Raw genomic sequence first — 13,771 nt, forward strand, 5'->3', positions numbered from 1 at the left:
CACTATTGTTGATTTTTTATTGTTTTAGGCACTTGAAAATAAAAAATTGATTGAATGTTTTTGTGTTTTCACTAAAATTTCAAAGTTTTTTTTTTATATTTCCTAAATGGTGGCATGTAATCTGAACAATTTATAGAACGGCGTAATTTTATCTTTGAATTAGGTGTATCAACATAATAATCGTTGAGAGCAAGAATTTCAACATTTCACTGAGAAAAATGTTAGAATATGTTGTAAACATCCGTCAAGTTGATTTGAAATCATTATTTTCAAAAAATTGTAAGATTCGACGAAACAAAACATGTATCAAAAAAAACTTCACCGAAAATTTACTAAAATTAAATTTAGTTTTGAATGTTCAAAATGATTCTAAGCGCAGAAGCATGCATTTCAATTGAATTTAGCTATTTCAGTAATATTTTAAAATATTTTGAAAAAATAGTTTTTGCCCTTATTATTTAGCCAATTTTTCATAGTGTAGGAAAGGGAGGGATAGTCGACAAAAGCATTGTAAAATATTTGCAACAGTCTTATTTCCCCAATTTATCATTTTGTCTGCCTGAATCAGATGGTATTTATCAGATTCGTTGTCCAACTGTCAAGAGTTCAAATCCCGAGGGAAGGTTTCTTTGTACAAAGTTAGTTTGAGGGTCAGTTCATTAAAAGGGTTATTTGTACTTTCAAATTAATATGAAAAACATATATTTTTGCAATTATTACAAATTCTACCTACGTCAAATTTAAACGTATTTTAAACATTTCCAAACATGTTTAAGAAATGTTTGGACGAAATTTATTAGTTTCACAGATTAAAAGTATAAAATCACTTTACAAGTGGTCAACGGGCCATTTTACATGATCGTTCAAAATGGGTCCGCGGGCCACATACTTTGGTCACCCCTGCCTTAATGTTTGTTAAGTTCCGCCAATTGTGAACATTCGGGGTTTCCTGATAAAGGTAAATATTTCTTCAATGAATATTTTCAGTTGACCATGAAAAAAAAATCAATTTCAAATTGTTGTTTTGAGTTGTTATGTATAATTTTGCAAAAATTCCGATACTTGCTAAATCTAATAACAAGTTAATGCAACAAGCTTGTGCAACTTTTGAAAAATCACTCTGTGCGAATCAAGACTCGTAAACATTTTAAACTACAATTTTGAGTCCCAAAAAGCTCAAAAAACGATCTTGTATTTGCAGATTCAGAAAAAAATCTAAAGGTTGAAATAGTTCCTTGAAATAATGAGACTACTTAAATAAACGTTTCTTTTAATAAGTATGAATGAATTGTAACTGAATTCATTGTAAAGAAACAAATTTATGACCTTTCCCTTTTAAATCGTTAGCACTATTGGCATGCTTGAAAAAAAAAACTCCTGGGTCCCGGGAATTCCCGGGAAATGGCCAAATTCAACTCTCGTTTCCCGGGAAATTTAAAATCTCGAGAATCGTCACCCTCTATCACCATTTCAGGATGCAAATTAAAAAAACATGCATTTTTTCACATGTTCAAAATAAGAAGGGGTCGAACCTAGAGACTGTCCAAGGGAAACAGACTGGCCGATGCAAAATAAATAGACACTGGCAACGTATGTTTTGCGCTTGCAACACTGCCAGTTTTGCTGGGCGTAAAGGGCGGTTGGTGTCCAGCGCGTTTGGATCTGTCAAACATTGGCCAAACTGTTTCCTAGACAAACTGTAGTCGAACCACCCTTCCGTCATGAGATTTCGAAAAATGGACCCTGGATTCGAGATCAAAGACCAAAATTAACCCTTTGAGCAAAATTCCATACAGAGCGAAGAGAGTTTAGAGCAACTGCTGTGTGAGTTGGCGAAGAATGACCCACATGCAAAAAAAAAACGTGATACAGTAAATAATAAAAAATTGTAAAAGTTTTTTTTCCTGAAAATTTGTATTTTTAGTAGTCACTTGATTTTTATTGATCAATATTGAAAGGGGAGTACAAAAACTTGGAATACTTTTTTTTAAAATATTTGTGAAAATTCGTAGTCAGTAGACGTGGTCTGACAGTGAGTAATTTCGCACTGTTTTTTTCAATTTCTTAGATTGTTATTAATGTAACTTAATTCTGTATGAAGAATTATGTTAAGGACATTGTAAGGAAACTTTTCTGAAAAAAAAACACGTTCTGAGAACAAGTCCTGTAATTTGGCCTGCTGTATGTATTAAGGGTACGTTTTTGTAAGCACACATTACAATTTTCAGAACTTCTGAAGGCTGGATATGTTGTTTCTGTGGATAAAAATGCTGTATAAATTGAGGAAAGTAGCGACAACAATTTATTAACTTATCCCAATTCTCAAAAGGAAGAAATAAATCTATTTTGAACTTGAAGATGCAAAACAGGAAACGAGTTAACGCTCCCATTTCCTTTTTATAACTTATTTTGATTCAACAAATCTCCTTATAGCGTCAGCTCTAATCCGTTACCAAAGCGTCGTTCAAACGTGGCCCACGAATCAGCCCAAAGGTCAGCCAGCGGAAAGGCAATACAGTCCGGAGCTAGCTCCAATTCCACGAAAACCCGTAAACACCAATGCACGCAATCGCATACCCAATTCCGCCAACTAACAAGATAATCACATTATACTGACTACACTATTTCACTATTTCACATTTCCAGCTCAGAGGAGCTCTTTTACGGTTCACCCTCATCAAATGGGAACGCAATGTATAGCTCACGAAGGACCTATTGCAGGAACTCGAGTGATTCATTGTCCTGCCCTGGTGGGTGGTGTCGTCCTGCTCGGGTGGCATCGAAATGTCGGCGAACGATTCGATTGACACAGCAATGCTATATAGAGCTTATTCGATGGGATCCATCCGTAATGATGGTGGATCCTATCAGTTGACGCAATTGGCTTGACCTTGGACGGGAAAACGGAAAAAGGGAAAATTTATTTTATATTGAACCCATTCCGGTTGGGATCTTTGATTTGAGTGTCCTTGTTGGAATGTTGAACGTTAATGGTTTACCATCAGCAAAAGTAGGTTACTCTCTCCTAAAATTGTGGGTGTAGCTGGTTCCGTTCACTTCGACGCACAGTCTCTAATCTTCATCGATTCAATTTCCTATATAAAGCTCCGGGCAAAGGCTAGAGCTAGGGTAAAACGTAAAAAGTAAAAGATGACTGTGTCGCGTTACTTTGGCAGGGATCATGCCATGAATTGTTAAACTGATGGAACACGGTCACAAGGTCCCATTGGACTTCATTGGTTGATTATTAACCATAGACTGTGACATCAGGATTTGTTTAATCTACCCATCTAGCATACCCATCTCGCATCGACCTCAGCAATCTGCCTGAAATATTCAGGGGTTGTTTGAACATATGAAACTAGCATCTGACCAAAATATGAGCATTCTAGGTCTACGGGAAGTGGGGCGAATCGGGACACAATGTTTAAAGGTTCAAAAACGTCAAAAATCTTAAAAAGGCTATAACTTGAGCAAAATTCAATTAAATTTCAAAATCTAAAATGCATCCGAAAGGGTTTAAAAATGCAGAGAGAAGCATTCCAATTGGTTAAATCTAAAGGGAGTTATTGGCATATTAGTGAAAAAATAGCATAATTTTCAAACTCAAATAAAAAAATGTTCCATCCAGATATCAACTCGGTTCAACCTGCAGCTTGTAGGGGACATCTGGGACTACCATCTGAGACTAAGAACGCTTTGGGTAAGACAGTTCAACATATTAAATAGACACTTTTAGTGAATTTTTTGGTTGTAAATTTTTGCTCGAGGGACCCTTCAGATCCCATATTCTGGTGATAATTTGTGTTCCTGAGACAATTTCACAATAAAAACATGCATAAAAATGTTTAACGTTTTACGTTCTCAGTCTAAGATGGTTGTCCCAGATGTCCTCTACAAGCTGCAGGTCGAATCGAGTTGATATCTGGATGGAATACTTTTTTATTTGAGTTTGAAAATTGTGCTATTTTTTCACTAAAATGCCGACAACCCCCTTTGTTGTTGTTGTTGTTAATTCCTTTATTTCTGGCAGCTTTAACCTTCTTGGTCATTCGCTGCCCTCCCTTTAGATTTAACCAATCGGGATGCTTATCCCAAGATTTTGTTGTATTTTTCAAGCCCTTTCAGATGCATTTTAATTTTTTTAAATTAAATTAAGTTTTGCCTAAGTCATAGGCTTTTTTAAAATTTCTTGACGTTTTTGATTCTTTAAACTTTGTGTCCCCCCCCCCCTCGCTCCAAAATAATCAAATCAAGAATAATTATTGTTTTTTTCGTTTTCTTTTTTTTAATTTCCAAAGTTGGATATTACGAATTTTATTATGCACTCAAAATGCTTACTGTGGTTAACAATTGAAAATTCGATAAATTTTCATCGTTTTTCAAACAAGTCGAGAAATGAATCCATCCTAGGTCTACAGCTTAACCTGAATGGATTGAGCATACATCTTAGGCACATCTTATTTATACACTTCGAAATGACCATAAAATGTTCCGATCGAGCCGTAACTTTTAATATTTTCAATATTTTGCTTCAGTAAGAGACCTAACCACGGCACTAACCAGATAGTTTATTTTTACTGGAACACTGTTGCTGCCGACGTTTTCATTGCCAACGACGACGCTGGTGACAGACAATCAGGAACAAGCAAACCAGCTTATATTAGCGGGCTGATCCAACCTGCACAAAAAAAGGGAAGGACTGGGATTACGTAATATCCAAGACAGGCGTGGGTGGGCGTTGGGTGGTGAGTCGCAATGATTTTCACTTCAAGCTTTAACCGACGATGGCCTGAGAAGTGGTTTTGTTATATTCAGTTTTGTTTTATTCTGTCTTGTTTGCAACGCAACTTTGCCAAACAGCATTAAATATTCATTGCGCAATCAGACGACTTTGGGGGAAAAATCGCGTTAACATAAAAGCTTGTTTTGTCTTCGGACTTTCGTCTTTTTTCGGCTTTATAAAGGAGATGGTATTTCGTGATTATCTGTTTGTTGTATACTTTCTCTTCTTTGATGGCGATGTTTCTTGGAATATACAAAAATCTTGTTTAACGGATAGTAAATGAAAGGAGTTGTTATCTGTTTACTCTAAGATAACTATTCAATAAGACGTAACCTTGGCTAATCTACCCCAAGTCAAAGGGACAGCATATCATTTTGCCCAAAAAAATACCATTCAAATTAGTCATGTTTGAATCTCTTTAAAAAGACAATTTTCGAGTTATGACCAAGGCAAGTGAAAATAATAGTTTCTGTTTGTGACCTCCCCTTTTAGACAGATCCTCCTAAAATTTGACTTTGCACAAGAATGCAATTTTGCAATTTTTTTTTGAAGGTTATGTGTGGTGAGTCACTCAAAACCTCTTTTACGCTAATGGACTGACGTTTTACTTCCCCATTCGATAGAAGGCGTGGTCAAGCAAATCTCGTCTCGAAAAATGCCCCCGGGTCCGTCTGGGATTGAACCCAGGCCATACTGGGGTTTGGAAGCTACCACGCTAACCACTAAACCACCGGACCCGGCAATTGCCAATACTCCATTTGAATCTGTAACAAATTTTTCAGTTTTCCGAACTGTTCAGCAGTTAAAAGCTCGGTTAACTTTACCAAATACGGTAAATATAATTTTTTGAAAATATGGATTTTGAGAACCTGAATTTTTGTGAAAAATAGTTTATTTGAAAACATGAAAGTTGTACCATTTTTTCTAAATCATCTTATTAACACCTACAACTTTATCGAAGACTCCAAATCGATCTCAACATTCCTTCAAAGACACAGATTTTCAAATATTTACGTACCAATTTTGTATGGACAGCTGCCAAAATTATACAGCAATTCCCCACGAAAACAACATGATTCGAAAAAATAATTAGACCCGTATTTTTTTTGGCCGTTAGGGTGACCAACGCCGTGTTAAGGTGGTCCAAAAAATGGTAGTTTGAGTCGATTTTCGCAAAAACCACATTTTTCGAAAAAGCATGACTCCGCAATGGTAGTTTGAGTCGATTTTCGCAAAAACCACATTTTTCGAAAAAGCAAGACTCCGCACCGTGCTGTTCATGCTGTTTTCGCCAACCGAGTCACGTAGCCTAGTGGTAACGCTTCCACCTCGTAAGCGTTAGATCGGGGTTCAAATCCCTGCTCGAACCAACACAGCTGGTGATCGTTTCTCTTCTGGGTTTGATTGCTTAGTTAACATTTACCTTAACATGTTAACATTAGTTGAGTTAAAAACTGCCACTGAATCCGCTTTGTAAATGCCTACCCCGATACTCTTCACGGGTGTTCCCCTCAGGAACTGGGAAAGATTTACTTTACTTTTACTGTTTCCGAAGGTATATTTGTTTGTTTATTCAATTAAGTAACGTAGGACTTCATTTCTTTTAAAATGTTACAATGTTTCAAACTGAGTGAGGTCGTTTTTGTTTAAGCTTCTTGCTATTTTTGTGTTGCTCTCATGTATGGAGACTTGTATGGGTGAACCAATGACACAAAATGGTATTTTTGATCAAAAGGAAGGCCCCCAAAAAGTTTGAGCCAAATAAAAAACTACGAAAAGGGACCATCCATAAACCACGTGGACACATTTTTGGGAATCTGTTACCCACCCCCCCCCCCCCTCGTGGACAATTGTCCATGCAAAAAAAAACTTTTTTTGTATGGATCGTGGATAATCACCATCCCCCCCTCCCTGTAGTGTCCGCGTGGTTTATGGATGGTCCCAAAATAAAAATGCACAAACTCGGCCGATTTCACAGAATTGCTTAATTGGCTTTTGTGCTGCGAATCAACCTTTGTCCATTTTTTCACTAGACTTCTGTGGAATTTTAAAACTGTTCTGCTAAAAATATTGTCAAACTTTTAACATTTTACATTTGACAAAGACTAAAAAATATCTCAAAACTTTTGAGCATTAAATGTTAGTCTTGAATACTTATTGGCCTATTTGTCCAAACTTGTCCCAGATAGTGGTGACATTTATTATTTTTAATTGAATTTTTTGTAAGAAAATAAAGACATTGTTGACATACTGTATTTCAATACTGTTTTATTATTTAAAAAATATACTGGTTTCATTCTATTTAAACTGTTACGTGAATAAATCAGTAATCTTTGCGTAGGCTTTTACTTTCATGCTACTTCTGCCCTTAGGCCGTTCAAAAGCGGACGGAAAAAGAACGTGATGCTCATTTTTTTTTATTCGAAATGCTAAGATTGTCTAATGCCGCCAGATACACATCCTGCTGGAAGGTCAAGGCTAAGATTTGTTGATTAAAGCAAATTTCTGATTAAATGTTTGGCATAAAACATGTTTACAGATTAATGTGTTTTAATGGAGACGGGTGGTTTTGCAGGTTTTGTGTGATGTTTTGACTTGACATTTGAATTTGCATGACCAGCACGATGAAAAGCTCATTATAATGAGCTTTTTCCTCAACTATTTGAAGCAAAAGCCCCTCTCAAGCAAACAAAAGGGTGGCCCAAGATAATCTGTCATGAATTCAACAAAAGAATTCCATTGTGACAAATCAGCGCACTTTTTTAAATGCCTTTTGGGCATTTTCCTTTGAATGTAGTCGGCGCAAAAAAACGAAACGGAATCTGAATGAAAGCCTCGTCACGCTAATAGGATTTTATGGTCCTGTCTGCGGCTGTCTGCTCAAATATAACCGCAAAAGTTGGCCGACATTATTAAGCATCGGGGCATGCAAATGAATCGACAGCAGTGGGAAGGATGAAAAATGCCGATGGCGTGACCTGGACTTGTTTGAATTAAGGGAAAGACCGAAATGCATAAAAAGAATTTGTTTAGTTGTGACTAATCTAAAACAACGATGGTAATCTCCGGGCTGCATTATTCAGTAGAACATTTACTTTGTTTGAAGCTGATTGATATCTTGACGTGCATTCGCATGACATTTTTTAAACTTTGTGATGAAAAAACTTGTTTTAGCTGCGAGAAGAGAAAAAAAAAACAAACCAAAGTTTGCATGCCTCATCGATCAAACGTGAGAATGATGAGCAGAAAAAAATGGTTTTATTGATTTCACAGTTTAGAAAGTTTCCTTAGTCAGCAAAGCACGAAGCAAAATCAACAGCACACGTGCACAATCTATCTGTCTTGCACGCCTTACACATTTCATAGGATTGACGTATCAAACATATTGATTAAACTTTTAATGTCAGATCCAACCTTCGATGGAAAATTGAAACGACAATTTCACAATCTCGTGCTTTGTGTTGCATAACACGCAGGGAAACCCATGCTGATAATGTCATTTGCAGTTTCAGTGTTACCAAATACAATGTTCATGAAGTTGTACTCCGCTACAGGAGTTCTGTCCTGGCAAGCAGGACAATTGCCAAAGCACTGTGTTATCTTGGATTTCTTCTCACAGTTTATGGTTATATAGCATATAGCATGTACTATGTACCGTTAAGGGGTGGTACACGGGAAAACAAACTTTTCACTGCCAAGGTTGCTCCCTAAAAAAAGCAGGGAATAACAAAACCATTAGCCAACCATACCACCCACCTGCAAACCAAATGGGGAGAGAAAAGGGTGGGTTTGGAAACCTGACGGAGCAGCAGACTAATCGATAATTGCATATAATACCGACAGGAGAGCATCAGGCTTCGTTGGAGGATGGTTGCAGACTTGGAGTAATTGAAATCGATGATTAAGAGAAAGCGATCCATCCTTTTGGAATGTAAAAAATGCATGCAATTATTTGGTAAATCAGTCATACAGAAAAATCGATTTAAAGGCTAGTACGCTGATCGGAAGGAAAGGGGTCAAGAAATGGCTTTACGAACAGCAGAACAAAGGAGAGGGAGCGATTTCTTGGGGCTTTTCTTCACCCTCTCTGGCTTGCTCTAGCTGCCGCTGCTGCCCATTTGAAATTTTTCTTGACCGGTTCCTTCCGATGTGCATACACCGCTTAAGAGTGCACAGCAACCAAGGAAGTTGTTGTCTTCTTATTCCAAAATTGTCGAACTAACGAAGTTTTCGTAGTTTTCAAAATACTAAAATTTTAGTAACATCTCGGTGCAAAAGCCCTGGTTGATATGCACCGTTAACATAAATCAAATTACAAAACCATTTTTTAAAATCAATTTTATTTTATGCTCACCTTTAAATATTCTATAGTAAATCATGTAAAAAACATATATTTTTAAATTTTGCCAAATATTTTTCACAAATTTCATAATTGAAGCATCATACATACAGATCCATAATATTTTGAGGGGCATAACAAAGCTTTGTAAACGCCGAACAAAACGCAAGTTTAAAAGTAATTCTCTAATTTCCAATAGATTTTGTGTTTTTGTCTAATTTGTAGAAAATGAAAAAAAAAATCGAAAAAAATCAATTTTCTTCAATACTTAGATATTTAGGAAACTAATGATGCCAAGCAACTGGACAGGTGTACAATGCATTTTAAAACACTTTTTTCATTAAAATGTTGAAACCATGGCTTGTAATTTCAATTTTTATACTTTTTTAATTTTTTTGCCCTCCCCCCCCCTTGACTTTGGTCAGAGTAGAGGTTATGCCCCTTCAAAAAAAATTGCAACGGCCATACTTACATTTTCCCATAATATGGTGGAATTTGATAAACTCTACCATAGATGCCAATCGTTTGAAAATGGACTAACTGAAAATTGAAACTAAAATGATGCACAAATACAAATATAGGGTCATAACAAGTCATCCAACAGTGTTTCTTGTTCGAGAGAATCGCTACAATGTTTGAAGTAAAAAATTTCAAACATTTAGGTACTTTGGCGAGCAATTCCAGTAGGTCATTTTTGGCCAAAAACGTGCCTAAATTTCAACAGAATTTAGTTTAATTCAGAAGAACCAGAGAAATGGTAAAATCCGTAAAAAATACTAATCTCACTCCAGACCCAATGTCACCCCCACTGACGGTATTTCAATGAGTATTTTGCATGAGTTGTAACTGTAAGCTTAAACATTAGGATGTAACTAAAATGACCTTTTTTTCTGGCATAGAGGGGCTGGTTCCGGTGGGCGTACTGAGCTCAAATCCAAAATTTGAGCTTTATTTGGACGTACCAGGAGCTGGCGCTTTGCATTTCAATTTTAAATGCGATTTGGGAATATGCCTGGGAAAATTTGCCTAAACGTCAATGATGTTAAAAACAAAAAACGCTTCAGTGACCAAAGCGCAATTTTTTTTATTAAAAGACTTTTTACGAGTCTATTTAATAAATAGAACTATTTGCTGTGAAATCAGCAGATTTCATGAAATATAAATCAGCGATTCCACGTCAAATCAGTAGGGTTCAGATCAAAATAGGTAATAAAAACTGTTTTTATTTTTTTTGTGATTAGAGTGGTCCAAAAATAGCCCATTTTTTAGATCTTTGGGATTTTTTTTTCAACTGCTAATATCACCGGACCGATTGAACCAATTTGGACTTTTAACGAAAAATACTAAGCCATTCTAAAAAATAGCTGAATACACTTATAGATCATTAGAAAATCACATTTGCTGATGTCAAGCATTCGGGACCAACTCACAGCTGAATTTTTTTTTCTACGATTTTTCAGAATGTTTGTCGTTACTATTCAAAAAAAAAATTGTATGGAACGTAACACGTCCTCCGACCCAACAGGATTCTGAGATACGACCGAAAAAAAAATCTGATTTCGGTATATCAACCTAACTAAAACTACCATGCTTCTGCACCGAAATGAGATCCCAGTAAATTTTGATGGAGACGCAAGGTGCTAAATGTTAATTTAATGTACTGAATTCCGGATACCGAATTGTTGAAAATCTGTTTCTAGGGAAGGGGGAAGGGGATTAAGTGACTTCAGAAAAGTAGAGGGTTTTAATGAGGATAAATTAGAAAAAATAGAAATTTAAAAGAACTCTTTAAGATCTACGTTTACTTTTTAAAAGAATTTTCAAAATGAAATCTGATAAATTTTCAATGTTTTTTTAAAGATCAGAATCTGTGTTTTTTTGCTTTTGAATAGCTCTATAATGCTGCAAAACCTTTCAATCGTTTGTCAATTAATTCATGATGTTCAATTTCTTTTCTTTTCATCTAATCTCAGGCATCGGAGGTCTGTCTCGACAAACCCGACAGGCCGCACAGCCTCATCTCGGACGAGCTTGAGATCGCGCCAAAGTACGAGAACAAGTTCCTGCACGCCGTGTATCACCCGTCGATGCCGGACCACTGCCGGGCCCCACTCAACGCGGCCCTGCTGGCCGAGTGCGACAACAGCGGCTCGTTGTTCTCGATCCAATCGGCCCCGGTCGGAGGAATTGTCGACGGTGGAGTCCTCGGCGTGGGTGGCTGTGGCATCGGAGCCAACGGGACGCTGCTTACGGCCGGTGGCGGCGGAAACGCCCCGGATGCGTTCCTGGACCGGCAGCAACGGGACTCGTACCCGGGCACGGGAGTTCTCAGCAGTACGCTCATCTGCACTCCGTTGCACACTGCCCAGGGCCAGGGCGCGGGTGGGCTCAAGGACAACAACAACACCCTGTTGCGACCCTCGTCGTTGGCGTTCGACCTTTGCTACCAGCCCAGCAAGCCACATGGCAGTAAGTGTGAAATTTTTTGCGTGATATTTATCATTCCCCAGATTAGTTTAAAGTTTGTTTTAAAACTCTTCAATTACTGGGGAGCCATCCATAAACTAAATCTTTGTTAGAAATTTCAAAGTCAATTTCACCAATCATCTAAATCATTGAAGAAACATTGTATTTTGCGATATACAATCAGAGTTCATAAACTTTTAGAAGAAGTCCGATTATCCTTTTCGCCTATAAATGCTTTGGAGTCATCTTATGCAACCATGCGCACTAGCGTGGTTCACGTTTCTATGAAAAAGACAAAAGTTGTTATTTTGTCTTGCATCAACCGGAATTTCGTTCTTTTATGTCCCCAGAAGCACTCCTGAAAATTTGAGCCCATTTGGTAAGGTCTAGGAGCTCCAGTTTTAATTTGAAATTTATATGGGATTTTGATTTATTTTCCATGGGAAACTATCTTTTTTTACATTGTATTAGGATTTTTTTTTTATAAATCGATGAAATTACTTGATTCTTATAGTAGGAGATAGGTTTTGAACTGGGGAACAACTTTGTAGAACATACCAACATGCTAGGAAGTGACCCTTTAAAGATACAGTTACTTTTAGATGGTGGCTTTTGAAGGGGCCAGCCACCATCTAAAAGTATCTGTATCTTTAAAGGGTCACTTCCTAGCATGTTGGTATGTTCTACAAAGTTGTTCCCCAGTTCAAAACCTATCTCCTACTATAAGAATCAAGTAATTTCATCGATTTATAAAAAAAAAATCCTAATACAATGTAAAAAAAGATAGTTTCCCATGGAAAATAAATCAAAATCCCATATAAATTTCAAATTAAAACTGGAGCTCCTAGACCTTACCAAATGGGCTCAAATTTTCAGGAGTGCTTCTGGGGACATAAAAGAACGAAATTCCGGTTGATGCAAGACAAAATAACAACTTTTGTCTTTTTCATAGAAACGTGAACCACGCTAATGCGCACCCACGTTTGAAAAAGCAAGGGGTGTCATGGTTGGATTATGTTCGTAGAAGTCTCAATCTCTTGTTTTTAACCCACGTTTTCCTCCCGCAGTTGAACCGCAACTATCCGCCGAACTGGACGAGGACGACAACGACAATCTTTTGACTGTGTCGAGCTTAACTGCCCGCCCGTTGATCGCCAAGTCACGTGAGATTAGAAGCAAGAGGTGCGTACCACTTTTGACCACGTGGATGCATCGAACTCTTGATGATTTGATATTTACATTTCAGAGAGAAACAACAACTGAAGCGCAAGCTACGGGTTACCACCGAACCGAGCAGCAGGGACGAAGAGGAGGAAGGTCCGCCGGACGGGGGCTACGGATGGGTCATCGTTTTCGGGGCCTTTTCGGTGCAGTTTTGGGTGGCGGGACTGGTCAAGTCGTACGGCGTGCTGTTTGTGGAGATTATGGAAAACTTTCCCGACTCGTCGGCCACGACCGCCTCGTGGATTCCGGCCATTTTGTCCGCGCTGTGTTTGGCGCTGGCGCCGGTCTCGAGTGCGCTGTGTCAACGGTTCTCCTGTCGGGTGGTCGTCATCACCGGCGGGGTCTTTTGCAGTCTGGGTCTGGCATTGAGCTACTTTGCAACGAGTTTGGTACATTTGCTGTTCACGTTTGGAGTGTTGACGGGGATTGGGGGAGGATTGTCGACGACCCCGGGAATCGTTATCGTGTCGCAATACTTTGAGAAGCGACGAGCCCTGGCCAACGGGATCACCATATCCGGGACGGCCGCTGGGAGTTTCATCTTCCCAACGCTGATCGAACGGCTCATCCATTCGTTTGGATTCCATGGAACCATTTTGATTCTGGGTGAGTTTGGACAAGGTTGCCCTTTAAGAAGCAATGTCTTACGAGTTCAAATTTCAGGTGGTTGCATGCTGCACGTTTGCGTCTCCGGTGCCCTGTACCGCCCTTGGGACGACTCTGCTCAGAAGAAACCCGCTCAATCCAGAGACACTCGGTTTGACTTTAAGGAGAACCTCGGCCACCTGAGCTCGTCCGAGGATCAGTTGAGCCGTCGCTGTCTGGAAGATCTGTTCCTGGATGATGCGATCCGTGACAAGAACCGCGCCAACGCGATCGACAGCAAGCTCGGTAAGTTCGGGAAGTTCCGCAAGCAGAACACTCACTCACCGGAACTCTGTCGGGGTCACCCCTGG

General features: G+C 38.5%; 1 protein-coding gene across 1 annotated transcript in view; it reads left to right on the forward strand.

Moving 5' to 3' along the window:
- Positions 1-13,771, forward strand: part of LOC6035933 — a 52,482-nt gene that overhangs the window by 17,480 nt on the left and 21,231 nt on the right. Inside the window, exons 2-5 of the mRNA XM_038251205.1 lie at positions 11,099-11,594; positions 12,659-12,773; positions 12,838-13,421; positions 13,479-13,706. Of these exons, the coding sequence (XP_038107133.1) occupies positions 11,099-11,594; positions 12,659-12,773; positions 12,838-13,421; positions 13,479-13,706 (1,423 nt within the window). The remainder of the gene's footprint in view (positions 1-11,098; positions 11,595-12,658; positions 12,774-12,837; positions 13,422-13,478; positions 13,707-13,771) is intronic.

The sequence above is a fragment of the Culex quinquefasciatus genome, chromosome 2, assembly GCF_015732765.1.
Source record: "Culex quinquefasciatus strain JHB chromosome 2, VPISU_Cqui_1.0_pri_paternal, whole genome shotgun sequence".
NCBI lineage: Eukaryota > Metazoa > Arthropoda > Insecta > Diptera > Culicidae > Culex > Culex quinquefasciatus.